This window comes from Castor canadensis, chromosome 17, assembly GCF_047511655.1.
Source record: "Castor canadensis chromosome 17, mCasCan1.hap1v2, whole genome shotgun sequence".
NCBI lineage: Eukaryota > Metazoa > Chordata > Mammalia > Rodentia > Castoridae > Castor > Castor canadensis.
The window spans coordinates 3,004,490-3,031,965 of NC_133402.1; the positions used below are offsets into that span (position 1 = coordinate 3,004,490).

At 46.6% G+C, this 27,476-nt stretch overlaps 3 protein-coding genes across 23 annotated transcripts in view; 2 read left to right on the forward strand and 1 right to left on the reverse strand.

Annotated features, from left to right (window-relative positions):
- Naa60 (N-alpha-acetyltransferase 60, NatF catalytic subunit) overlaps positions 1-714 on the forward strand; it is a 35,246-nt gene extending 34,532 nt beyond the window's left edge. For all 4 annotated transcript variants that reach the window (XM_074059422.1, XM_074059423.1, XM_074059424.1 and 1 more), the window contains exon 6: positions 421-714. In XM_074059422.1, the coding sequence (XP_073915523.1) occupies positions 421-577 (157 nt within the window). In that variant the 3' untranslated portion in view covers positions 578-714. The remainder of the gene's footprint in view (positions 1-420) is intronic.
- A 5,757-nt stretch (positions 715-6,471) lies between these two features.
- On the reverse strand, positions 6,472-7,710 carry C17H16orf90 (chromosome 17 C16orf90 homolog). The gene is made up of 2 exons (XM_020156522.2): positions 7,251-7,710; positions 6,472-6,629 (listed from the first exon to the last, which is right to left on the reverse strand). The coding sequence occupies exons 1-2, from the start codon at positions 7,651-7,653 to the stop codon at positions 6,472-6,474; spliced, it is 561 nt and encodes a 186-aa protein (XP_020012111.2). The 5' UTR covers positions 7,654-7,710.
- A 3,064-nt stretch (positions 7,711-10,774) lies between these two features.
- Positions 10,775-27,476, forward strand: part of Cluap1 (clusterin associated protein 1) — a 29,270-nt gene continuing 12,568 nt past the window's right edge. For 6 of the 18 annotated variants that reach the window (XM_074060112.1, XM_074060111.1, XM_074060115.1 and 3 more), the window contains exons 1-6: positions 10,779-10,928; positions 15,255-15,339; positions 16,164-16,343; positions 19,321-19,416; positions 23,109-23,192; positions 27,068-27,201. In XM_074060112.1, the coding sequence (XP_073916213.1) occupies positions 10,783-10,928; positions 15,255-15,339; positions 16,164-16,343; positions 19,321-19,416; positions 23,109-23,192; positions 27,068-27,201 (725 nt within the window). In that variant the 5' untranslated portion in view covers positions 10,779-10,782. Of the gene's footprint in view, positions 10,929-11,606; positions 11,730-14,054; positions 14,167-15,254; positions 15,340-16,163; positions 16,344-19,320; positions 19,417-23,108; positions 23,193-27,067; positions 27,202-27,476 lie in introns of all 18 variants that reach the window. The other 12 variants (XM_074060113.1, XM_074060118.1, XM_074060121.1 and 9 more) reach the window with 7 other exon arrangements.

Below are 27,476 nucleotides of genomic sequence, written 5' to 3' on the forward strand. Positions count from 1 at the left end.
CCTTGAGAGAGACCAGGAGACCAGTCATAAGATGTGGCCCAGAAGATAACTGCACATGCCTGCGTGTGTGTTTTCAATGAATGAGTCAAATTCATTCATTTCAGATGTATGTAAACAAAAAATAGGGAGGTGACCCAAAACTCCCTGGGCCTCCTAGCTCATGAAAAGTCATGAGCCCCATCTTTGTCATAGGTGCAGGGCTCTGTCCGTCTTGCTTTGCTTAGGATGGAGAGTCTGGGGGAGAACTAGGAACATTTGTCTTCTTCTAAACCCCTCTCCCCTCCATGTGTCACCTTAGGGCAGGTACTCTGGAGCCTGAGGCTTTCTTTTTTGTAAACCCCTGGGTTCATGCATGCTAAGCAAGCACCTTACCATTGAGCCACACCCCCGGCCCTCAACATCTTCCTTGACGGAGCCCACGGACTACATCCAACACCTGGGCTCAGCACTAGCCAACCTGAGCCCCTGCTCCATCCCGCACAGGATCTACCGCCAGGCCCACAGCCTGCTCTGCAGTTTCCTGCCATGGTCCAGTATCTCCTCCAAGGGTGGCATCGAGTACAGCCGCACCATGTGATGCCAGCTGGACAGCCTCCACCAAGCCACCTCCCTCGGCACCCTGTGGAACCCACCTTCCTGTCTGTCTGACCTCTGCTGTCCTCTTCAAGGAGCTGGCGGCTACCTGCTGGCCCTTCAGCCTGCCCCAGCTGCAGGTCTGGTGCTACGTGGGCTCAGGAGCAGAGCATGCACCGTCTCCCCACAGGTAGGAGCAGACAGTATGGCCCAGGGGGCCTGGCACTTTAGCAACAAAAACAGAAGTCCCTAGACAGGCATGGAAGTTTCATGAAGGAGAGCAGGGTACCAAAGACACCTCAAGCCCCTTGCTAGAGCTCTTTATCTATTCACTTCCTAAACTGTTTTTGTTGTTTTGTTAACTAATGTAGTCACATTTCAAATATTGAAAAGGTACAGAAAGATAATGTCCCCCAGTTGCTAGGCAGCCAGTGACCTGTGTCTTGATCTGCTCCCAGAAATTCTACACATACCTCTGCTCTAACACCAGCACCATCAACATCCCTCACATGACATTCTCAAGCCAGAGGCCCAGGTGGGCTTCCCTGGTAGAACCACATAGATGAAGATTTTTCTCAGATGCAGCCGCTTGGTTTGTTTGCCATGAGTTCCTCAGTAAATTGGTCTCTTAGGCTCAGAGGACATCAGAGCTGGGCGGGGCATGGGGTTTCTAGAACCCACCCCCTATGTACCCACATGGGGGTTGGCAACTTGGATCATGTTCACATGACAGGCTCTGTGGCTACCTGGGATGCACACCCAAGTGTGTAGCCATTGGAGCTCTGTGTCAAGACTGAGGGGAACCTGGTGGCCACTGGCAGGACTGGGACCCTGGAGAAGGGCTCATACTTTGGAAGGACCCTGGCCCAGCTGCAGCCCATAGGCCAAATAGTGGGGTGGTGGAGCACCCACAGTGCCTTTACCCTGCCCTGCTCTTCCTCTTCCCTGCAGGATCCCTGGTTCTCCTTCCTGCTTCTGGAAACTTCTCCCTCCACTCACTCTCACCATCATACAGCAGGTGTTGCTGTTTTCACTAGGAAGGGGATTCCCTCTCTGGACCTCTCTGCTCCTCTGTCTGGTCCTTCAGCTTCTTCCTTCAAAATGAACTGAACTTTGTGCTGTGAAGGAAAAATGTGACATGGACACCCTTAACTCTGAAGGCACAGGAGCCTCAGAAGAAGAGGGTGCAATAAAGGGAATGCCATGCCTTTGTCCAGGACCTGTCTGAAGAAGCCTGGAGAGTGGGAGCAACCTCCACCCTTCCCCAGGAGGCTGGCTCTGGAGCACAGAGCTCCAGCACTTGCCCTGGGGCAGATAGACAGTGGGACAGTTCCCTGCTCCCTAGTGACCTCCTGCCGTGTGCTTCTTATTCTCTAGAGGGATTGCAGGGCCCATCAGATGATGGTATTCTCCACACAGCTGACCTGCCCTAAGAGCTGGGCTGAGGAGAAACACTTGTGAGTCACCTGGGGTTCTCCCTTGTGCGTCCTTCAGTGAACTGAAGCTCCGAGGCCTGGCCAGATGCAGACATGACGAGGCTGAGCTCCACATCAGGCATCACTATTGCCATGAGCCCGTGGGGTAGTGGGCAGTCAGTGTCTTGATACCCCTTAGCCTCAGGCAGAGGCTGCATCAGCACTGAGTCATGCTTGCAGCGTGCATGTGTCAAGAATCCAGCAGCCTGCTACCCTGCACGCCCAAACTACTTGCTGCCAGTCCTACTCAGCACACTGCAGTGTCAGAGGAGCCGCCAGAGAGGGTCCGCAAGGCCCCTCGCTTCACCAGCATGAGGAGGAGGAAGGAACAGTTCAGCGGGTGGGCCTCAGTGACTGAGTGCTTCCCTTCCTCAGTATCTTCTGGCTCGTGGCTTTCAGGGAACTGGAGACATCTCAAAGCCTCCACCTGGCCTCACAGAGGGGAAGGGTCCTCACAAGGAACACAGGCCCGGCAAGAAAAGTGTCCCCCTCCCTCAACAATGCTGGCCAGCAGTGTTCCATGTCATGGTGATTGGGCCAAGGTCCCATCCCTGTGTCCTCCTTTCAATCAACGGTGATCATGTGATTTTTATTTCTGCTCCATGTGGTTAGGGAAAATTCTCCCAGAAGGTTCTGCTTTGGACATTCATAATCTAGCTTGGAGCCCTTGCCCTGCCCTTCCCTCCCTTCACCCCCCTAATCATTGCAGCATCCAGCCCAGTGTTGAACAGATGTTAGTGTTTTGTCTCATTACAAATAAATAGCCTTTAACTGATCACATCCCATCTCTGGAACCTGGTTGCTAAACTGTGGGCCCTGCTCCTGTGCCTGGGGCCATTGCTGTTTGTTCCTGAGGATGGCCCACCTAGGTGGGCAGCTGGTCTCTATTAAATCAAAGGGTCTTCAGCAGCTGCCTTGAGCTCTCAACCTTGAGCTGGGGCCTGGTGCAGGTGGGCAACTCTACACCCCCTACTCTGATGGCAATTCCACTCCTAGTCAGCAGAGGCCTTGGTCCAGCTCAGGAGCTTGCAGCGGGTGCCAGCCCCAGAGTCTAGGTGCTCCCGTCAGTCTCTCATGGAAACTTCTGGGACCACCAGGAGGGGCCATATTTGCATCCCAAGTAGGTACATAGGGAAGACCAGCCTGGGCCAGGAAGTTACCTGAGAGTCACAGTCTGATTATTGGAACTCTTCAAAACCCACTTTTGCCACTCTGATCATGTGCTATTCTAATCATATTCCTCTGGCCTCACCCAGCAGCTCTGTGGGGAGTCAGAGGCACCTGCAAAGTGGAGTTGGGATAGGGACTGGTATCACTGCCATAGTTGGAGGCCCTGATGATCCCAAGAGGCCAGGCAGTTGGATATTACGTGGCCACTGACAAGTGAACACAATGAACGTGCTGAAGTGGCCCCACAGGAGTGCTGTGCTGCTGAGGTGCAGCCTGGGTTATTTAGGCAACAGCTGCCACTTCTGCTGAAGGTCAGTGTCAAGATTAAGGGGAGACTCTTGGGGCCCTTGGCCAATTGTGTGACCAAGCATCACTTGCCTGGGTAGGGTTCACCACCACAAAGGTAGTCATGGTGCTCCCTGGCCCCTCAGCTGTGGGGTGCTGGCAGAGGCTGCAAGGCTGCTCCCATGATACCCACTGCTCCTGGCCTCTCTTGCCAGAGCCCCCCAGGACCACAGAGCAAGGCCAACAGATACTTCTAGCCCCATTACAGAAAGGAAGTATAGTCCCAGACAGGTGACACTTAGAAGCAGGAAATTCACAGAGCCATTCCAGGACTTCAATCCTAAAGGGAACCAGCTTTGCCTCAGGCTGAGGAATTTCCCAAGAGTCCAGGAACAGCTGCATGTGTCCCTGCTGGGAGAACTCAAGTGTCCTGGTTTCCTGCAAACACATTCTAGGAGCTCCCACAGTTCCTGGCTGGAGAACCTTCCAGCAGCCCACACAAGGGCCCTCATACAGTCTTCCCATGGGCTGACAGACTCCTGGTCACTCATCCCAACCCACTGCTATTCAGGAAATCACAGGCAAGGAGATGCCAGTGTACATTTCCACTAGCACATGTTGGGGGACCATGTGTACTCCACATCAACCCTGTCCCAGCAGGCTTGCTTTTCTGCTTCTCAGGCTGTTTGGAGTGTTTTCAGGAATGTTTACATAGTTTTTAGAGAGGAACTGTCTAGAGGCCAGTTTAGAGCCAATTTTTTGGGGGACCAGCTGCAGCAAATCTCTATCCTAGGGGAAAGAGCCTGAGCTGTGGCTGCAGTAACACCCAAATATGGCAGCCTATGCAGCAACTATGTTTTCACGATTCTTTGATCAGAACAGGAGGCAGCTGGGAGAGTTTGCTCTGTGTGACACCAGCTGGGGCTGGAGGATCTCCTCCCAAGATTGCCAGCAGCAAGCTCAGCCATAACCATGGCCTCCCCTGGGCTGTGTGGCACTTTTGGGATATTCAATTTCTTATGTGACCAACCTTTTCCCATAGCACATGTTGGAAACTGCCTGACCTCCTTGACACCCAGCAGTGACACCATGTCACTTTCATTACATTTTATTGATAAAGCAAGACCCAAAGCCAGTCCTCTTTCCAGGGGAGGGGACTGCACAAGGGCCAGAATATGGGAACATGTTGCTTATCTGGGCCACCCAAGTGGCTACCGAAGCCTGGGTGTCCCAAGGTTTGGACGCGGGTAGTTTCAGCCTCTGCTCTATTCTAAGGTGAGGAGATGGGCCACTGTCTGTTTCCAAGGACCCTGTATTGCTGGCTTCTAGCATGTCTCACTTCTGCCCAAGGCCCTTGGCAGCAGCCCCACACAGTTAGATGGTGGGGGTAGCTGACCCGTTTGCTTGGCAGCCTCCCTAATAGACATCTGTCTCGTTAGTGGTCCCTCAGGTCCTTCTGTCTTCCAGCTTTAGGAGGAGTATTGTGGGAGAGGCAAAGGCAGAAGCCCTTTTGTCACCTAGTGGGACTTACTGGATGGATATTGGGCAGCTGTGTCTCTCATCCCAGCTGCCTTTGGATGGAGAATCTAAACATCTCTCGCTGCTCCTCTTGGGGCTGTTGTCAACTGCTACAATTAGGTGTCCCCCACCAGAACCACACCCACATACTTAGAACAATCTAGAAAGTGCCCAAGGAGTGAGGTCTCCAGGATCTGCTGTCCCATGGACCTAGGAAATGACCAGTAGTGGAATAAGGGTTTAGGGGAATGGAAGGAGGCCAAGAGAAGGAGCCCTAATATCCCTGACACCATCACATGCAGCCCGGCAGAAGCCTACAAAATGCTCAGCCCTAGCCTGACCAGCCTATGTAGCCTGGAAAAGAGACAGGCAAGTGTTGCTGAGGCAAGTCCAGGAGCTCCCATCTCCCCGACAGGACTGAATCGTGTGGCATAGAGCAGGGGTATTCAGCCAGGGTGAGTGTACCCAGTGGATGTTGGATGGTGTCTAAGAGGTACTTTGATCACAGCTGGGATGAGAATACTGCTGGCATCTAGCAGGCTGCTCAGCACCTAACAGTGCTCAAGATGGTCCTACCACAAAGACTGGTTCAGCCCCAAATGTCAGCAGACAACCAAGTCCAGAGGAAGCCCATCCTGCCTTGGTCCATGGGCAGTGAACCCAACCAAATCCTCAGTGGGGTGATGCCTCACTTGCACTCCTTCCATCACCCTCCCTAAACAGGATCCACTTTCTTTCACCCTCTTTGCCCCTGAACCTGGAACACCATTGCTCTGTGTGTAGGCCTGTTGAGACCCTGTATAGCCTCCCCTAAGCAGCTCCTCATTCAGGAAGTCCCCACTCCAGACCTGGCTCACAACTTTCATAGGCCCCAACTAAGGGCAAAAGCATCCTGGAGTAAACACAGGACTGTTTTTTTCTTTTTGAGATGGTCTCACCATATTGTCTAGGCATGATCCTCATGCCTCAACCTCCTGTGTGGTAGAGGTTCAGGTATGCACCACCACGCCCAGCTATAGCAGGGATGCTTTTCTGACTAAATTAGCCTGATGACAGACAGACAGATGGACAAGAAGGTGCAGGCCTTGGCTTTTACTGAGATTAGACCTTAGGAATCCCTGGCCTCTCAGGAACCCAGTTCTCCGCTTGGCCTGGCCTCCCAGGTACCCGTGGCTGACTGGAGTGTGGGCAGGCTGCAAGGGCACAGCCATGCTTCCATTTGTTTTGTCCCACCTGTGGGACCTCCTCTTCCCTCCGTCCCCTTGCACTTTCCCGAAACTGGCCCAGGTCTGGTGCTGGGCAGCTGCGGGGTGGGGGTGGGGGGGCAACTCAGTGGGGAGGGCTACTGCTGGGGCTGAGCCCTTCCTCTGTGAACTTGCTGGCTCCTCCTCCTCCTCTTCCTTCTCAGCCACCCTTCCCCTTCTGTCCTCAGCCATGGCACTCGGGATCCCTATGGCCCATCTAAGGCCCCAGAGCGGGTTCTCTTGCACAAGGGACAAATGGCCTCCTCCAAGGCCCTCCAGGACCTCTTGGGCCTAAGCCCCACGCCCTCTGGGGGACTGAGTTGGGAAGGGGCACCCTTGGATGGGTTCATGCCGGAACTGGAAGCTGAGGAAAGAGGAAAGAGAAGAGTCACTCAAAAGGACCCAGGAAGAGGCTGGCAGCCCACCCTGGGGTCGATAGAACCTGACACCCTTCAAAACATAAGGTGAGGGTTGGGCACTTCTTCCTTGAGAGAACTGGTGAGTGGGGAACAGAGATGAGTGGGTTCCAGCTGTAAGGACCCTCATCTAACTGGAATGCCTCACTTTACAAATGGAGACCCAGGACCAGCAAGGGAGAAAGTTGTTCAGGGTCCCTCATCAAATATGGAGCTAGGACAGGAACCCAGAATGCTCAGTCCCAGACCTCACCTTTCCCTCACATTCCCTTGTCTTGCCAGACTCTCCAGCCCTGACCCTGTGCACCACCACACTGAACCCCATGGGTCTGGGAGTTTTATGTGCTGTGCACATCCATGGTCTCAACCCAACGCTGGAGCAAGGAATGGGGATAGATTCATCAAGACTTTGGTCTTTGGAGTATGACTTCACTTCTTAGGAGTGTTCTGGCCACTGTGTCCCTTGCTAGTCTCCGGCAAGAGGCTGGGGAATGGAGAAGGCACATTTGAGTCTATCTGAGTCCCCTGGGGTCTTCCCTTTCTGTTCCCAGTACCTCAACAGAGCTCACCTGTATTTCCCAGGCTGTCCCTGGGTGTTTGGGCTTCCAGAAGGGCTGAGCGGTGGCTGTTACCTGGACCCAGCATCCCCTGTGGCAGGTCCAGGGGCCAGGCTGAGCTTTCAGGCTGTGAGAGGCTGCACCCAGCCATGAGCCAGCCCAGCGAGTGACTCTCACACTGGCCAGCAGATTGCATGTGGCTGGGCAGGTAGAGAGCCAGGCTACGGAGGTGACGCAACCGGAAGTTCTTGGGCTTGCTTCCTTGGGCACTAGGACACTGCTGCTGCTGGGACCCCAGACCCCCCTCGTAGATGTTGGATGGTGTGTCTGGGTGATTGGGGCGTCCTCGGGCCCAGCTCACTGCATCTGCAGGGGAGAGAGCAGGAGGGTGGTGGCCAGCCAGCCCAGCATCCATTAGGGGAAAATGCAAGCACCTGCCTCTAAGATCAGCTCATATCTGCTCCATCTCCAGCCTTCCCAGCCTCAACTTATTTGTCTGTCAGATGGACTCAGTGTCCTGCCTCTGGCCTCTTCACTCCCTCAACCAGCTGGGAGGACTAAAAAGCCTGAGACCTCAACACTGAGATCCCTTTTAGTACTTCTAGCCCTTTGTGCCATCCCTTTATGTCTTCTACCCTAGAAAAGATATTCTGGCCCCAGTATACAAATTGCACAGTGGGTACAAGAAGTAGTGATCAGCCCAAGGTCACATGGAATGGATTAGTGACCATTCTTTTCTCCTAAGCATGCATGCCCCTGAGGCACCCCAGTGGCTTTGAGCCCAGGTGAGGACAGGAGGGCATCTCTCCTGCCACTCCTCCCCACAGCCTGGCACCTTCTCTTATGCGGAGCTCAGAGAATGCACAGACCAAGGCTTCCATGGGAGGCCAGTATGGTGGGGGAGGAGTGGCCAGGCCTTGTGTGCAGCAGGGTCCTGCTTTCCACTGCCTTAGGTGAGTCTGCAGATCTCCCATGGCAACTGGCTCTTATGATGTCACAGTGAAGACACTAGTCTTCCTGGACACCTTAGTTTGGGAGAGGATAATATCCAGGGCAAGGAAGGAGCCAGAACCCCAAGGGGGAGTTCTTGGTCCCTCTGGCTTAGGACAAGCCACATAATGCAGATTTGGCTCTGGCAGGTGGAGAGTCATTCTCTAGGTTACCTCTTGGGGCCTCAGCTTCCTTATCTGTGTGTGGGAAATGTAAGTTTGGGGTATAGACCTGGTCAGACCTGGGTGGTGCTTAGCACACGGGGAGAAGGTGGTTCTGGGTGACTGGACAAGATGCTTCATTTGTCTAGCTGTCCATTTCCCATAAGTTACTGGATGGTGCGTAGATAATACCCACTGTTTGTAAGAATGTGGAGGAACTGGAACTCTCATATGTTGCTGGTGGAAAAGTACAATGGCACAATCACTTTGGGAAACAGTTTGGTGGTTTCTTAAACATCCAGCCTGGAGATGTAGCTAAATGATAGAGTGTGTACCTAGCATGCACAAGGCCCTGGATTCAACCCCCAGCAACACCCCCCCGACACACACACAAATTAAACATCAAATGACACGATCTTGTAAGGGGAAAATAAAAACTAAAAAAATCCACATTCGAAAAGCCAAACCTAGTACTGAAGCTAAAAAGACTTCAGCAAAGTCTCACAATAAAAAAAAATCAGCACACAAAAACTAGTTGTATTTCTGTATGCTAACAATGAATAAAAATAAACATAGCCAGGTGCTGGTGGCTCAAGCCTGTAATCCTAGCTGTTCAGGAGGCAGAGATCAGGAGGATCATGGTTTGAGGCCAGACCAGGAAAATAGTTTGAGAGACCTTATCTCAAAATACCCAACACATACACACAAAGAGCTGGTGGAGTGGTTCAAGTGGTAGAGCAAATGCCTAGCAGGCATGAGGCTAAATTCAAACCCCAGTACCACCAAAAAAAAAAAAAGAGAGAGATTAAAACAGGAGTCTTTTCAGTCATCTGCTTTGTGACTATTTTCTTCTAGACTGTGGCTTATCTTTTTGTTTTCTTTATGAGTTATTAAAATGTATGAGAGGCCATGTTAACAGATCAGATTTTTTTTTGAAAAAATGGAATCACTAGTGCTAGGTGCCACCTAACAAAACAACTTAGAAATGAGCCAGTTTTCAGAAAAGCAGGAGAGTCACAACAACCAATTCACAGTCAACCAGAGCCACCTTGATAAGGAAGTCCCCTCTGCTTTAACCCACACAAGGGAAGTAACCTGAAATTACCTGATACTCACCAATCCACTTTTTGCACTATGCTGTTTCCTTGTTTCTGTTCAAGCTACCTTAAACACCTGACTGTTCTGCAGGGAGAAGCATCATTCTTTTCCGACTTTTTTTGGGGGGGGGCACTGGGGTTTGAACTCAGGGCTTTGTGCTTGCAAAAAGGGCCTCCAGTCCATTGTGCTCTGGTTACTTATTTTAGAGATAGGGACTCCCAAACTATTTGCATGGGCTCACCTTGAACCACCATCCTCTAGATCTCAGCCTCCCAAGAAGTTAGGATTACAGGTGTGAGCCAAGGGGGCCCAGCTAAATTTTTTTTTTCTATTTTAATGATGTCCAACTTAACCCAAAAGAATTTTTTTAGGGATTGTGCTTTTGGCGTATCTAAGATATTCTAGTTTAAGGTTTTATATTTAGGTTTGTGAACCATTTTAAATTAGTTTTTGTAGAATAAGTGTCAGATAAGAGTAAAGATTCATTTATTTGCTATGGATTTCCAATGTTTCAAAACAAACAGTCTTCCTTGCAAAGACTATTCTTTCTCCATTCAAGTGTAGTCACCTTTGTTGGACTGGCCACAAATGTATGGCTCTATTTCACACTAAGTTCTTGTCTATTATTTGGCCAATGTCACAACGTCCCGACAGAGGGCGTACTTCCATTCAGCAGCCTCCCCATCCTGGGGGCTCGCCTTGTCTTTGCCCACCCCTCCGGGCTCAGCCCATTTCACTTCCTTTTTGTCGTTTGTTTCCCCGACGCATTTGTGGCCTGCAGGGGAGATGTCCCCTGCTGAGCATCAGGATGACACGGGCACGTGCTAGGGGCGGTTCTGGAACCCCAGCGCACTCCGCAGGGACTGCGCGCGAAGAGGCCACGGTTGCCACGACAACCGCACGCCCGCGAGGCTCTGGACCGATTTCCGGCTTGTCGCGAAGATCGAGCCGACAGCGCGTGCGCTGGATCCCGGAAAGGCGCACATGCTGGTGCGTCTCAGCTGGTCCTGGCAAGTGTGTCCTCGTCTTTGCGCTATGGATGCTTTTCTCGCCTTCAGCCATCCATTTGCAGACAGGAAGCGTGCTGTGCACGGTACCCAGCTTAATGAGAGTATAGTACACTATAGAAGCGAGGTAATGAAAGCAACACAGGACCTGCCTAGCAAACTGTCTAGCACACAAAACTCAGTATGTCAGCCAGTGCCAGATGTCTGCAAAGTGCCCCTAGAAAAGCGTTCATTCCGCCGCCTCTCTCCTTGTGCGCATGCGCGCGCCGGGCCGCCTCGCTGCCTGTGATGTTTGGCCTGGGTGGCGCCCCGTCCAGAGCGCCTAGGGTTGCCATAGAGACCCGCGAGCGCAGGGCCTGCGTTCGCCGAGGGGAGAACGCCGGTGACTCGGACTCCTGGGGACCAGAGCGCCATGTCTTTCCGCGACCTCCGCAGTAAGACACCCCGCCCCTGTGCATGCGGGTCTTCCAGAGACTGGGCGCTCCGGCCCCGCCCGCGGGGTCCCCTTGCTGAATCCCCGGCCAGGCCTGGCCTCTGGGCTGTCCTGAGCCCCAGCCCTGACCACCTTTATCTAAGTTTTTCTTTTCTGTGGAACCGGGGTTTGAACTCAGGGCTTCCCGCTTGCAAGGCAGGTGTTCTACCACTTGAGCCACAGTTCCAGTCCGTTTTGCTCTTATTTTGAAGATGGGGGGGTGGGGGGGAAGGTTCTCACGAACTCTTTGCCCAGGCTGTCCTCGAACCGCGATTCTCCCGGTCTCAGCCTCCCAAGTAGCTAGGATTACAAAGTGAGCAACCGGTGCTCAGCAATTTTACCTAATTTTAACTCCCTTGTATTTGTACAGCCACTTGGAGCTGTTCGCTGCCGTATTGTAAAAGGCAAGGAAAATGCATATTATTCCTGAGTTTTGTTAGCTTAGAAATCGGATGAAAGAAACAGTAAAACCAAGGAGAGGACTGGATAATGGTGATAATTGCTTCTAAGGGATTTTTTTTTTTCTTCTTTCTGTACTGTTCTGTACTAGAGAGGGAACCCAGGGACTCCGGCATGCTAGGCAAGCTCTCCACCACTTAATGTGTGTTCCTGCCCTTTTGTTTATGTGTTTGCTTTTGAGACGGGATCCCTAACTGTATCCTGGCTGACCTCAAATTCAGGATCCTCCTACCTCCACCTCCCGAGTAACTGGGATTGCAGGTGTGCACCGGCACCTGTAAATTGAGTTTTTATGATCTGCCAGGTACTGTTCTGTGTATGGGCATCATTTCATTTAATCCTCTAAACAGTTTTGTGCCGCCTGTGTTTTGGAGATGAAATGGGCACAGAAAGGTCAAGTAATTTGGACAAGATGGCATTGGAGTTTGAACTCGGGTTGTCTCAACTCCAAAGCCAGTGTCCTTCTGAAGTGGCTGGTGAGGAGAAGGGGACTTGAATACCCTTGCCAGAAAGGTGGGGATGTGGAAGGGTAGATTATTAGTTACTACTCCTTTGGGGGACATCTGTAACAGTATCTTATTTTAGTCCTCACATCAACAGTGACGGAGATGGTATAATTTGCAGATGAAATACTTTGAGACATAGAGAGATAAAGTAGCTTGCTTTAGGTCACACAGCTAGAACAGGGTGAAAATAAGGATTAAGACATAGGAATATGACTCAAAATCTTTTGCTTTTTATAAGCTGTTATTTTCTGACTCAAGCCGTTCAGCTACCTGGGTCACCTGCTGATGAGTAGTTGATGGCCACCTTGGTTCTCTGAAGGAATCTCTTTCAGGCCAGTTTTCTCACCAAATTGCTGGCTCCTGGAATTTCTGAATTACAGAGTGCTTTCATTTGTGAATTGCTCTCTCTCTCTATATATATATACTATGTAAACATCCAGGAAGACACATTACATTTTAATGACGCAGCCATTAGCATGCTAGAGTGAGGGTCCTTGGTGACTGTGCAGTGTAAAGAATGGTGTCTCTTCCCATGCAGTTTTGGTGAGGCCAGCACTTTGCTAGGGGATGTTGTATGGAGTTGTACTTGAAAAGAGTGATGAGAAGAGAATTTCAGAATACTCACCTTAAGTGAATGCTGTGCAATAAGTGGTAAAAATCTTACTCATAGTCCTGTCCATTTGACAGTGCTGCAGAGTTACTCTTACTTAGTGGGAAGAAGTATTCAGGCAAGGCCTGTAATGGAAAGGCTGCTACTTTATTTTCCATCACTCTATTCAGATTTTCCAGTCACAGGGACCTGTTGATTTTTCTCTTTCCTATGCTCACACCTTCTCTTCCGCTGTCTGATGGACTCTGGCCTAACTCCCTAGCTACTCAGGAGGCAGAGATCAAGAGGATCACAGTTCAAAGCCAGACCAGGCAAATAGTTCGTGAGAACCTATCTTGAAAACACTTGACACAAAACAGGGCTGGTTGAGTGGCTCAAGTGGTAGAGCACCTACCAAGCCTTGAGGCCCTGAGGTCAAACCCCAGTATTGTGCACACTCATACACACACACACACACACAAAAGTTAAGAGTGAGATTGACATTACATAGCAGAAAGCATGCTTAGGATAGAGCTTGGTACATCATGGGGCTCAGAACTGTTGGTTGTGCTCATTTCCAATTTCTGCTTTCTTGAAAGCTTTATAGCTTTTCCTGAGGTGCTCCCAATCTACAGTAGTAGCTAGTATTAGTATTACTATTTACTTTTATTTTCTTCTCTCTTTCTGAGATAAACTATTGTATACTGCAGGCTACAATATTGTACTCTGCCTCTGCCTCCCAAGTGCTAGGATTACAGACATGTACAGCCATGCCCAGCTAGTATTACTGTTTCTTAATCTGTTTTATTAAAAAAAAAACTGAATTCAACCACTCTCTAAGATTTCTCAAAATATGAGGCAACTAATCTTTAAGATTGTGGGGTGTTAAGGTGTGGACTATGGGTATGGATCAAGAGCTGCCTAGCAAATGCAAAAGCCCTGAGTTCAAACTCCAGTACTGCCCAAAAAATTGTAGGGTTGTTGTTGTTGTTGTTGTTGTTAGTTGGTTGTTTTTGAGACAGGGTCTCAACTATGCAACCCATGCTGGCCTTAAGCTCAAGATTCTTCTGTCTCTACTTCCTAAGTGCTGGGGTTAAGGTCTCACATGCTCAATTTAAAAAAAGAAAAGAAAGACATTTTAGAAGTATGAACTTTCCCCTACCCCAGCTCCCTGGATATAGCTACTGTTAACATTTTAAGATTTTTTTCCTTGTGATATTTTATGAGACCAGAGAGTAGTAAAGAGAAAGATACCAGAAATTAATGCTACAGCTAACTCCCAAACCCCATGTTCCTGTGCACACATCTATTTCTCCCATTGAACACAAATAGATGTTTTTAAGTTCAGGTAGCATATTAGGTATTTAAAAATGCATCAGCTTTTTTCCTTTTCCTCCTAGAGAGTTGGTAAATAGTACCTGATGCCCAGAAGAACCTCTTAAGAAGGCAAAGCAGAGACAGTACTAAATTAGCTGCCTATTAAAGGTGGCTGCTTTGGAGGAGGAACTGACTGAATTGCTTTTTCCTTGGGCAGATTTCACAGAGATGATGAGAGCCCTGGGATACCCACGACACATTTCTATGGAGAATTTCCGCACACCCAATTTTGGACTTGTGTCTGAAGTGCTCCTCTGGCTTGTGAAAAGGTTAGAACTGCACTTCATTCAGTTCCAAGGATGTATAGTAGATTTTGTTCATTAGCTAACTGGAAGCAGGACACCGTTGTGATGCAAAACCTCCTTTCACACTTCAAGTTCCCTGAATTAGAAATAGTTTAGATTTCTCTTTGTTTGGAAAATCTAATATGATCCAGGGTTGGCAGTCGTTTGTGTTAAAGGCCTGTTGCTGCACATAAAATTCAGACTATATAAGCTCTCTGTCCCATATTCTTTTTTGTTGTTGTTTTTTGTAGTAGTAGTAGTAGTAGTGTTAGAACTCAGGGCTCTGCGCTTGCTAGGCAGCTGCTATACAACATGAGCCATGCCTCCAGCCCTCATTGCTCTGGTTATTTTTGAGGAAGGGTCTCACTTTTTGCCTGGGCTGGCCTGGACTGCACTCCTATCTTATGCTTACTGCAATTTGTGGAATGACAGGCACATGTCACCACACCCAAATTTTTTCTGTTGAGATGAGGTTTCATGAACTTTACTTTTGTGCTGGCTGGTCTGGAACCATGATCCTCCTGATCTCAGCCTCCTATGTGGCTAAGATGACAGGCATGACCCACCCATTAACACATATTCTTTGTTCTGAAAATGTAAAAATTGTTAAAAATTGGAAAAAGAAATAAGCAAAAGTTTCAAAAAAAAAGAGGGAAAAAAACTGTTCTTGTCTTGCATGATATACAAAAACAGGTCAAGGGCCACAGTCTGATGACTCCTGGTGAAGTATCAGTAACTCAAAGAAAATAGCTCCAACAATTCTGCTGCTTCTCAAAATGAACTGTTTAGCCCTTGAGGACAAGGGCAGCCAGCCAGGGTCAGAGTTCTGATTATTTTCACCAAACCTGGAGGTCTGATATAGATTTAATTTTGTAAACTGAGCCCCACGTTTGATTTTTAAGTTACCTAAACCTGTTCTTAGGTGGGGATTTGCTCCCTTGGTATTTTGTGTTGCTTTTGAAGTTCTGCCTTAGCTGGGAGAGCCTCATGTTAGTGACCCCCTGTCCTCTCAGTTGCCCACTTTTTTAAATGGATTTTATTGGACTGTCTCATGTTTGTTCTCTCTCTGATAGGTATGAGCCTCAGACTGACATTCCTTCTGATGTTGACACTGAACAAGACCGAGTTTTCTTCATTAAGGCAATTGCTCAGTTCATGGTTAGTTCACAGTTGTTTTGTGGAGTTGTGAAATTAAATAATTTAGAAAGGGGTAAATCCTAGTTAGGGCTGCTTTCGAATCAAGTAATTGAGTTTACTTTCTAGAACCATCCCATTGCCAGGTTTCTGTGGAACCATTTCACCAGCAAAGTTTTTTACTGGGAGGTTAGTGGTTAACTCATTATTTATCAAGAATTTTGTTTATTTTTAATGGGTAATATGTTTTATTATTTAAATCATGAAATGATAGAGTAAATGACTTCCTACCCTGTCTACTCAGTCCATTTCCACTACCCATAACTACTATTGTAAATTTCTCCCAGTTTCTTTCTGTATATTTAAGCAAATACGAATATGTATTTTTTTCCCTTCCTTTCACACAAATGGTAGCATGCAGTATTTTGGAGAACTTTCCAAATATACATAGAAAGAACGTCCCCATTCTCTCTTAAACTTGAGTTTGCTTGCAAAGGTATTCCACAATTTATGTAAAATGTAGGTATTTAGATAGTTTCCAACTTTTGTTCTTTGAAACAGTGTTGTAATGAATAATCCTTCCATATCGTGTGTGTGTGTGTGTGTGTGTGTCCCTCGAATAAGTTCTTAAGATTGGAACTTCTGGGTCAAAAGATACATGAGTTTGTAATGTTGGTGTGTTTTAACTAATTGCTGTTCATCAAGGTACAGATCATTTAAATGTTTTACCCTTAATTAATGTGTTGTATCTCAATTGTTGGCGGAGACGTTTTCAAATTAACTACATGGGATTTGGTTTAGACATTATGTGGAAAAGACCTTAAACTTTGTGTTGTATCTTAAAACAGGCCACAAAAGCGCATATAAAACTTAATACTAAGAAACTTTACCAAGCTGATGGGTATGCAGTGAAAGAGCTGTTGAAGATCACGTCTGTCCTTTACAATGCTATGAAGACCAAAGGAATGGAGGGCTCCAAAGTAGGGGAGGAGGATATCGGCAAATTCAAGTTTGATCTCAGCTCCAAGGTAAGGAGTGTTTATTTCTCAAACTTGGAAATGGATTGTCTGTCACAGCACTGCTTCTTCCCCTGCTCCACTGAGGATGCCTTGTTAGTTGGTGTTGACAATTTTGTACTCATCAGTGTTGGGATGGAAGCAAAGTCACAATAAATTAATTCAACTATTTATTGAAATCCTGGTATTTTCTAGGTAGTATTCAAGCACTGTGGATACAAGTGTGAACAAAAAGGACAGAAATCCTGTGTTTCTGTTGCTTAGTTGGAGTCAGACTGTGAAGACAAAGATAAAGTTGTGGAAGATCCAGTGCAGTCAGGGCACTGAAGGATAACAGACATGATACGGATGGAGATCATGAAGGGAGGCTGAGATCTTAAATAGATGAGCATGAAGGCCTCCTGGAGCGGATGGCTTGTCAGCAGAGATCTGAGGGAGGGAAGGAGCAGCCCATGCAGATGGGCTCATCTCATCCCAAGATGAGAGTGTTCTTTGTGTGTCTGAGGAATAGTGAGGAGGCTGTGGGGTGAGAGCCTCCAGGAGGGGAGAGTGACAGTCCCTCTGGCTCTTGGAAAGCCTTTGATTTTTACTCTGAGGTGTGAAGGATGAAATTTTGAGCAGAAATAGACATGCTTTGAGTTTCCCTATTAGAAGGATCACTTTGTAGCTGGAGGTGAGGCTCAAGTGGTAGAGTGCTTACCTAATATGCACAAGGCCTTCAATTCAAACTTCATACAGCCAGGAAAAAAAAAAAAAAAAAACCTTTAAAAAGGATCACTCCGGCCAGACATGGTGGCAGGCACCTGTAGTCTCAGCTACTTGGGAGGCTGAAGCCAAAGATTCGCTTGAACATTGGAGTTCAAGGCTAGCCTGGGTAACATAGTAAGGGGCAGGGGGAGCTTGGGCTGTAGTGTAGTGGTGGACTCACGCTTAGCATGTGCAAGGCCCTGAATTAAATCCCCAGCAACTAAAACAACAAAAAGGATTACTCTGATTATTGGGTTGCCATCAGACTGAAATGGAGAGCAGAGTGGAAACAGTGAGACCAGTTAGCAAATGATGTCAGGGACTTTGAGAAGAGTGGTAGTAGGGGAAGTAGATGTCAGGAGCTGGACTGAGTGCCAGGTGTTTGAGGAGTTGACTAAAGCAACAAGCCAAAGTCAAAGGTGACCCTGTAGTTACCATGGTGGTATAAGTAAGACTCTAAAACCAGAGGAAACACAAGCTGCCCCTGTTCCATTTTCCCTCATGGAATGGGGCACCTACCAGTCTAGCGCCACAGTCTCCAACAAAAGGCTTCAGCAGTTTTATGGATCCTGAGGTGGTGAGAGAAGGGCCAGGACTGGAAAAACACTGGGTACTGAGTCAGGGTGGGGAAGGTGTCTTAAGGACTCCTCCATTCCCTCATAAAGAGGCCTCAGCAGAGGCACCTGAAGAGGACCTCGGCCCAAGCAATGAAGGAGAACTAGCAATGAAGCCATTCAGGCTAGGAACATACGCAGAGCACTGCAAGCCAGGGGTCTTCATCACAGCTCCCCTCAGAGACCACAATGCAGTGGCTGTGTCCCCTTAGTCTGCAGCCAGGCAGCTCTTCTCTATGGGCCTATCAGGGAGACCTTGTAATCGCCATGGTCCTTTAATTAGAAGCTAGAATCAGTGCAGGTCTGAACATATTTTGAAGGTAGATGGGTGAGATATTATGAGGAAGAGCCTGAAGCAGTGTGGTACTGTGAAATTTGCTGTGTGAATGGGCAAAGTTCTTATCTGGGCTGTGTTCTGCCAGAGCCACTGGCCAAAATGGCTAGCACAACTAAGAAACTGAGCTCTAAGTTTAATTTTTAAGCAATTCAAGTGTGAAAATGGTCAGTGTGGCCAGTGGTTATAGCATTAGACCTCACAGTTCTATGAAGTTTTTGGTCTGACCGGTGGAATGGTGAAGTGACTATTACTGAAGTAGAGGAGTCTGGAGAGGCATCGATTCGGCAAGGAAGATTAGGAGTTTGACTCTGGACATGTTACGTTTGCAAGGCCTGTTGGATGTCCAGGTGGAGATGCTGAGAAGGTAGTTGGTATGTGAGGCTGGATGGAGCTGGGGGCGGGGCATCAGCACGTAGATGGGATTAGAGCCATGGGGGGTTACGAGGAGTGCCCTAAGGAGATATCCAGTGTTGTCTGTAACACTGGAGAAGCAGGAAAGATGTGGAGAATCCTGCTAAGAAAGTTGAGGACTTTCTACCAGTCAGGTAGGAAAAGCAGCTAGAGCTGGAGGGGGTGGCACCCTGGGGCTGAGGAGAACCAGGAGCCGCACTCCTGAGGACCAGCAAAGTGGAAAGAAGTTAGTTGAGAGTGAAGAGGGAGAGTTGTTTCCAGTGAGTTGAAAATAAAAGAGAGAACCTGGGGATTAGCTTTTGAGAGTGAGCAAACAGGCAGGTATTTGCTTGGGCTCTGGGAAGTTTGGCATATTCATGAAAGAGGGGGACATGCACAACCTAAGAAAGGAGCCTCAATGCTAAGTTGTTATAGGGCCATTGGCACCATCCTCCTGGCTATAGCTCCTGTGGGAGCCTGGGCTGTTTTAAGTACTCATGGATGTTACCTCACCTGAGCCTCATAGCAGCCCTGCTGGGGAAAACTTAAGAGAATGAGGGGATGCATCCCTCAGCTCATTTTCTCCTTTGGTCACCCCTCTCCTGTTGGGGACACAACAGAAAGTATGTCAGCTTTCTCTTGCCTCCTACAGCTCCTGCCTGCAGATTGGGTTTGACTTGACATTTGGAGAGACCAGGTCTCCTGAAATCAGTCCCATTTGTACTTAAGTCGGTGTTTCCTAAGCAGCTCCAGGGAACTCTGTCCTGAAGCTCTTAAGTGTGGGTTTGTGAGCTACATGTTCTGTATTACATACCTCCCTGAACATAGCCATTGATAGTAACAGACTGGCTGCTAAGTGCCTATGAAAAACTGACGTTCCTGTTTTTGCTATTCCTTTCAGATTGCAGATTTGAAAGCAGCCAGGCAGCTCGCTTCTGAAATTACCGCCAAAGGAGCAACTCTGTATGACTTGCTGGGGAAAGAGGTCGAGTTGAGGGTAAGCAATGTTGAGATAAGGAATGCAGATTTTCTCTTCCAGGTGTTCTTTTTCAATGCTGTTTCTTGGTTTTTTAGGTCTTCCAATTTTACTGAACTGTACCTGATTGAATGAGATGATGTGTGGGAAAGTGATACAGAATGTTAGCTGCTGTTCCTACTCCTAGTGGACACTGGTCCACTGGTTTTAATACCTTTAGGAATGGTAAATCTGTGGCACATGGCGAGACTATCCTCGCTGAGCCTGTTGCATACCTTCTTGATCATGATGCTCTCTTTGTGAACTCAGCCTCAGCATTCTTCTCTACAATGCTCAGTTCAGCCTGAGGCTCCCAGACCTTGCTGCCCAATGGGCTTACCTGGGGATCTTTAAAATCTGAAGCCAGCTTTTATTCTGATGTCACTGTTGTGGAATGGAACCAGGGCACTGGGAGTTTTAAAAGTCTCCCGGGTAATTCTAATGTGTGGCAGTTTGGGATCAGCAATCTAGGCAGCAGGAGTTGATGTTACTGCTGAAACTTATTTGCCATCCTTTTTCCATCCAGTGCCAATCAAGGACTGTGTACCATTCACTGCATTTAAAGTAGCTGTTTAAGAGTGTGGTTCCAGCTGGGCATGTTGATGCATGCCTGTTAATCCCAGTACTCGGGAGACTGAGGCAGGAGGATCTGAAGTTCGGGGTGCTCCACAGAATAAGGGAAGCACATGATAGAGTTTGTAAGGTGCTCCAGGAACCATGTCTCTGTCTTTTCGGAGTACCACAATGAAGTATCATAAACTTGGTAGTATGGAAACAATAGAAATCTATTTCTCACAGTTCTGGAGGCTGGGAAGTCGGAGACCAAAGTGCTGGCAGACTCCCCAGGGTTTAACATTCCAGATTTCTGTGCCAAAGTTTTTATTTGGAAGCCCCTCAGCTCTTCTCTTTGTTGATAAACAAAGACTTTATTATCATCCTTCTAAGTTCTTGAAACCTTAGGTATAAAGGTCTTCCCTCATTTTCCCTACACATCCCTATTTGGGAATTTCAAGTTCTATATATTTTTATAGTTGCTTGAAGTTAAGAGTTCCTGCTTTTCAGGAAAATGTCCCCAAATTGTTCATCCATGGGAAAAAAACAATGATGAAGTGGCTCAAGTGGTAGAGCATCTGCCTAGCAAACATGAGGCCCTGAGTTCAAATCCCAGTACCAAAAAAAAAAGACAAAAATATTGTTCTTCAGATTACTATTACTCTTTCTTTTTTTTTTTTTTTTTTTTGGTGGCACTGGGTGGGATTGAATTTGGGGCTTCACACTTGCAAGGCAGGCACTCATGCTTGAGCCATTCCACCAGCCCTATTCTTCAGATTAGTAATATGAGTAAAAGGCTTTACTTCGTCATCAGTGAGTTGTTTCACCTTTTTGTTTTTCTGAAAAGGGAATTGATCATAGAAGAGAATCAAAGTTCTTTTTTGTTGTTTTTGGGTTTTTTTTATTGGAGCTTCTTTCTTGCTGTTTCACAGCAGTCCATCTCCTTATTTCCCCGCCATTTGGAGCCATTAGGAAGATGCCTAGGTTGTAACCTTCAACGTGGGACTCTTGTGTCTACTGTTTTATTTTCTTGAGTTCTCAAAGACCCATGACCAGAAAGAACATATATAATCATATATATTTATATTATATAAATTACATATATTTAAAGTTGCCTGTTTCTAATTATATCAGTTTTCACACTGTTGTCTAACTATATTTAGTATTTAGAATTCCTTCCTAAACTTTTCTTTTTTTGGCCATGCTGGGGCTTGAACTCAGGACCTACACATTCAGCCACTCCACCAACTCTTTTTTTGAGTTGGATATTTTCGAGATAGGGTCTTGTGAACTATTTTCTCTATTTGGCTTTGAACTTCAGTCTTCCTAAATTCTGCCTCCTGAGTAGCTGGGGTTGATTACAGGCTTGAGCCCCAGTTCCCAGCCTCCTTCCTAATTCTTTTTGAGCAGCCATTGCCAATATTTTCTCAATTCCTCCCTGGATTCCTGTGGATCTCATCTGACAAGGAAATGTAGCTATTTTGTTCACCCTCTCTCCATTCTAGACCATCTACATAAGTGTTCTAACTCATCTCTGATGGTCTCAGAGATACATAGACTATTATATCAGACTCACTAGTTATTCATAAGTAGTTTTTAGGTAGAGTTGGTCCTATTAAGAGACTCTGGATCACCTTTGTTATTGTTTTGTTTTCTTTGTTGTCTTTATTTTTGTTTTTTTGCCTTTATTATCTTGAAAGTGGGTTCCTTCCCCAAGGTTCTTAGTTCTTTGAAAACAGTGCCTTCAGCTGAAAATATTATCGAGACTAATCAATTAAGGGGCACTGTTTAGAAAACTGAAAGTAATTGCAAACTACATTGGATAATTGTGACTTTCAGCTGTTTTGAATCAGTTGAATTTTTGTGTTCTTTTCTCTGTCTCTGTTGGTTCTACTTTTCTTCAATAAGATTTTTATTTAAAAAAGAAGAAAAATGTGCTGGCAGATTCAGTGTCTATGAGGGCATTCCTCATAGACTGTGCTGCACCGTGTCCTTGCATGGCAGGAGGGTGATGGAATTCTCTGGGGTCTCTTGTAAGGGTACTAATCCCATTTGTGATGGCACCACCTTTACGATCTGATTACCTACCAAGACTTCATTCCTTAATACCATTCCATTGTGGGTTAGGATTCTAAGCAGACATTCAGTTTATAACTAACCTCGTAACTGCTTCCACATTAAAATCCCATGTCTCAGAAGTTTCCAGTACTATTATGATGGTCACAAATGCCTCCTCAATTGGTTTATGGCTAATGCTAGGGGCAGGGCAAAGGTGACTGTTCTCACTGGTGCTTGTCATTGATAGACAACTTAGAAGGACTTAATTGTAAAAGGATCATAGAGGCTCATGGGGATTCAGACAGCAAGTTGTGCTGTGCTTAGTCTGTGGGCCACCTGAATAGAATGCAGGTCAAGAAGCAGGTTTGGGAGGAAAGGTTTGCTCATGGAGTTAAGGGCATAAGGAGCTTTTAGCTGAAAAGGAGGACCCTGAGGAGTTTTGGGTTTTTTTCCTCTGAAGACACCTGTAGGAAGTGATAGTGGAGGTGTGTTTTTGCATCATAGATTCACATTGTAGTGAAACCTTGGTTTTTGGTTTTTGTTGATGGTGTCAGAGATTGAACCCAGGCCTGCAACATGCTAAGCACATGCCTCTCTATCACTGAGCTGTACTCGCAGCCCCTGTAATAAAGCTTTGGAGAATTAGTCTGTAAGCCATTTCTAGATCTCGGAACACTGGTTTTTGAAAACTTATTTTCTAGCTGGGCATGGTGGTGCACATCAGTAATCCCTGGGGAGGTGGAGGAAGGAGAATCACAAGTTTGAGGCCAGCCTGGGCAAAGTTAGCAAGACACTATCTCAGAAACAAAATAAAGGCTGGGGGGTGTGGCTAGAGTGGTAGAGCAAGCACAAGTACCGTGAACTCCAGTACCACAAAAAAAGAAAGAAAACTCCTTTCCTGAGCCAGGCCTGATAGAGAGGATTTCAAGTTCAAGCCTGGCCTGGGCAACATAACGATATTCCCCATCTCAAGAGAAAAAAAAAAAAAGTTTGCCACCCAGTGGGGAAGAAAAGGAAACTCCATTTCTGGAAATAAGTGTAAATTATTTTATTGTTTCCCCTAGGAACTGAGAACAGAAGCCATTGCCAGACCTCTGGAAATAAATGAGACCGAAAAAGTGATGAGAGTTGCAATAAAGGAGATTTTGGTAAGATTATGTAGCTTTTATTGAATGTTTTTGTGCCTGGGACTCAAAAGTACAGTTTCCTGCCTGTACAAGACCAGATGAGGCCTGGTGATGAGGGATGGTTCAAGGGGATTCGGAGGGTGTTCTGGGGTGCCCAGGCCACTGATCCCATTGTCTCCCTCACAAATAAGAGCCGTTTGTCGTGCTGTTAAAAATTCACCATTTTTAATTTGACAATTTTTAATACTTCAGTAGCTTTACTGAGTACTGCTCTATTTTACTTAAATAATTTCTTATTGATGGGAATTTAAATAACTTCCAGGTTTTCTTTCTTTTATTTTATTCAGTAGATGCAGCAAAGGGGCCACATCCAAATTAGGAATAGGCATAAAACAAGGCCGCTGTGATTCGTGCAAAATCCTCAGAATCACACGCTCTTTCCTTCTTACTGTCTTTTCCTTTCTTTACTTTATTGTCTGTCTTTCCTTCCTTCCCTCCCTCCCTTGTCACTAAAAAGTAATATTCTCTGTTTGGCACAATGCGGAGGGTACAAGCCTCCCCCGGGGAGAAGGGCATGGCACCAGGCACAGACAGCTGGATCAGATAAATAAACATATTACCAGAGCCAGGTTCTTCACCTTTGGAGAAGAGTTACAAATATAGGAAGAAAATTACAGTGAGCCCTGAAATTGGAGGTATTAGTTAAATGTGTGGTTTTAAATATAGATAGAGGAATAAATTCTGGTATACACATAGGTATGTCTGTATAGGGAATGTGTACGTATGTTTGTAGATGTATCATGTATGCCTATGTAAGCACACCCACTTGTATACGTCTGGGCTCTGAGCAGACCTAGCAGCAGCAGGATCTTGACTTCTAAATCCCATTCCCCACTACGGGAAGCAGGGCTCTCAGGAAAAATGACTGATTCCAGAGCTGGGCAGAAGTACCAGCTATTATGTGTCAGAAAGTAGGGAAGTGCTCAAAGGATGAAAGGGGTCTGATAAAGGGACACAGAGCCAGCTTCCCCTGACCAAATGAAGAATGGCTTAAGCATCACAATAAATAAGTTATAGTAGTTTATAGTATAGTTGAATGAAATAGGAAACCATGAGTTGTCACAGACAAAAAATAAATGTTTCGGAGCTACCGGCTTCTGAGCTCCACTATTCTCTAGCTGTAGCCTTCCCCTTTCTCTCTGATAAATCCCACTTCTTACACTGAAAATAAATTAATTAATTAAAAAGAATAAATGTTTCAAAGTAGCTCCCAACAAAATCCTTAATAATTTCAAAAGGGAAAATAGTACGTCCTTATGGAGAAGTCTGGTCTCACCCCTGAATTAATCTCAGTGAACATCTCTCTAATGAAACAAATTGAAATGGTCACACCTGGTCGGATGCAATCCTTTCTGTGACATTCCTGCCATTGATACATAATTATCTGAGTGAAAGCCAGACTGAGGTGTGTTCTGTAAATTAGTTGACCAGTACTCCTCATAAGTGAGAAGCACATGAAAGTTGAGGAAAGCTGAGGAGGTCACAGACATGACAGCTGAGTGCCACAGTGGCTTCTCTGTGCTGTGGAGGGCCTCCCCGGGACAAGTGGGCAGTCAGGAATGGGCCTGAGGGTCGGATGGTGGCTGTGCCCAGCACTCATGTCCCGTTGTGATGGTTGCCATGTGCTTATACAGAGAATCCCCTTGTTGTAGGAAATGTGGGTACTGGGGCATCTGGCCAGCCATGTGCTCTCACCTAGGTCTTGGGAAAGTGCCTGTGTTATACTCCAGTTTTCCTGTAGCTTTGTGTTTTCTAAATTTAAAAAATTTTAAACAGTTATACCGTCATTGGTACCAGTGTTCTGACTGAATCAAGTGAGCATGGCCTGGATGTGCCTTTAGCAGTATATACGAAAAGGGCACAGTGAGTTTCTCATTGTTAGAAAATATTTATGATAGCTAAATATTCTAAAAAAATTAAAATAGCAATGTGGGTACTTTAAAGGGGGTATGAAATACAGGCCAGTTACATAAAAAAATAAATAAAACAGGAAAATTGTGTCTACACTTTGATCTTTTTTATTTGAGGAATGAATACCTTTAAAAATAGTTTTTGGGAAAAAAAAGAAAAAAAAAATAGTTTTTGGGGCTGGACATGGTAGTGCACACCTATAATTCCACCTACTCATAAGGTAGAGGTAGAAGGATTGTGATTTGAGGCTGGCCTGGTCAAAAGTGTGAGATGATACCTGAAAAATAAATCCAAGCTGACTGGGGGCAAGGCTCAATTGAAGATCGCTTGCATAGCAAGCATGAGGCCCTAAGTTCAAACCCCAGTACCACCAAAATGAAATCGTTTTTATTTTTAAGGTAAAATAATTCCCTAGGCTCTAATCAGACTTTCATTGAGAGAATAGTCATTCCCAGTGTGGGCTGTTTAGAGAGGATCATCTTCCTTCCTGTTGGAGTGAACCATGTCTACTGGGTTTCTAAAGCACTTGCAGCAAATCAGTGGTTACTGATGTGATTTTAATGAAAGTGTCTTAGAAATGGTTAATGCATTGGGCTGAGATGTGACTCAGTGGTAGAGTATTTGCCGAGCATGTTTGAGCATGCCAAAAAAAAGTTTTCACAGAAATGGTTAGTGTACTTACATCAAAAAAGTTAAACCATAAATTTATTGACAATAACGGTGTTTGCTTCCAAAAATGCACTATCTCTGAGAATCTTGGAGAGATTTGGGCTTCCAAGATCATTTCTCTGTAGACCTTATAACTTTACAGAAAAACCTTTATGGGAGGGCTGAGGAATGACTGGCTCAAGCAGTATAAGACCTTGAGCTCAAACCCCAGGACTGCCCTCCCCAAAACAATACCAACCACAACAAAAAAAATCCAAATAAAGAAACAAACCATTATGGGGCACCAACATGTACAGAGTACTGGAAGGGACCCCCTCAGCCTCCTGGAGCCTCACGCAGGCTGGACAGTCAGAATGTGGGCAATGGTTCATGTGCACCTGGGTTGTATACCAGATTTGGAGTGCAGCTCGTTGGTGTTCTGAGCCACAAGGCACCCAACCTGGCCAGTTTCCCAGACAACACGAGTGGGAAGATTATGCATTACTCTCACTGTGCCTGCTTCAAGCAAACTTACTCTTTCCAGAAGATAGGGAGGTCTGTGGCTATCACCAGTGGTCTCTGACACCCCTTCCCCCCTTTACTCATCCTAGCTGCTTGAGCCTCTGTCCCACTGAGCACAGGTTCCTTTCCAAAGTTGGAGAATACCAGCATGGCCAGTGCTACCATGGGAGTCATTTCTGTGTTGACTACACCAATAAAGCAGTTTCTCTGTTTATTTTTAGTCTGTATTTAAGCTTTTGCCAGCAAGAAGGAAGAAAAACCTCTTTCAATCCCAGCAGGCAGTGGGTTAGGACGAAAGCCGGCTCATGTTTCTTTTCATCTCCTCCTGAATAGAGCCATACTTGTGTGTGCCTATGTTCCAGGAGCAGTTATTTGTAACCAGAGGAACAGTCAGGAGGAGAGTGTGAAGGTGACGATAGTGCAGAGTGAAGGTGCACAGTTGTAATCGAACAGGCCGGGCAGAAGGGCCCAGGCCTCCCGTCGTCTTGGTTAGGGCCACTTCTTTCCATCTTTCTGCTTCCCTGGGCAGAAGACCAATTTTTCATGACAATAGTAGTTTTTTCTGGATCTGTGTGCCATTCCCCTGGAAATGGTTGGTTCAATGAGTCGTTGCTTGAGGGGAGGGCTGTGTTACTTGCTTTTATGTTTGTTTACTGTGATGCCACTGTGCCGGAAGAATTGGGACATTAGTGTCCTCAGTGGATCAGGATGATGTCCTCACTGTGCATCGCCTCCTTATTTTCTATTAAATGTAGGCACAGGTTCAGAAGACGAAGGACCTGCTCAATAATGTGGCCTCTGATGAAGCTAACTTAGAAGCCAAAATTGAAAAGAGAAAAGTAGACCTGGAAAGAAATCGGAAGCGACTCCAGACTCTGCAGAGTGTCAGGTAGATGTGAACACTGAGTGAGCAGAAATAGTAGCAGGGTGTCTTTGAAAGCTAAAGCAATACTGACTGACTGAGACAATGTAAGTGCTATTAACTTTTTTGTTGCATTTTTTGTTGTTTTTGCTCACTGGAGTCTACCATTGAGCCACAACTCCCGCCCTGGTATTGACTTTTGTTTTCTGGTGGCACTGAAGTAGGCAGGTGCCCCACTGCTTGTGGTATTAACTCTGGAAGGGCACTATCAAGCTGCCACACCCATTCTTTTTTACTGCTTT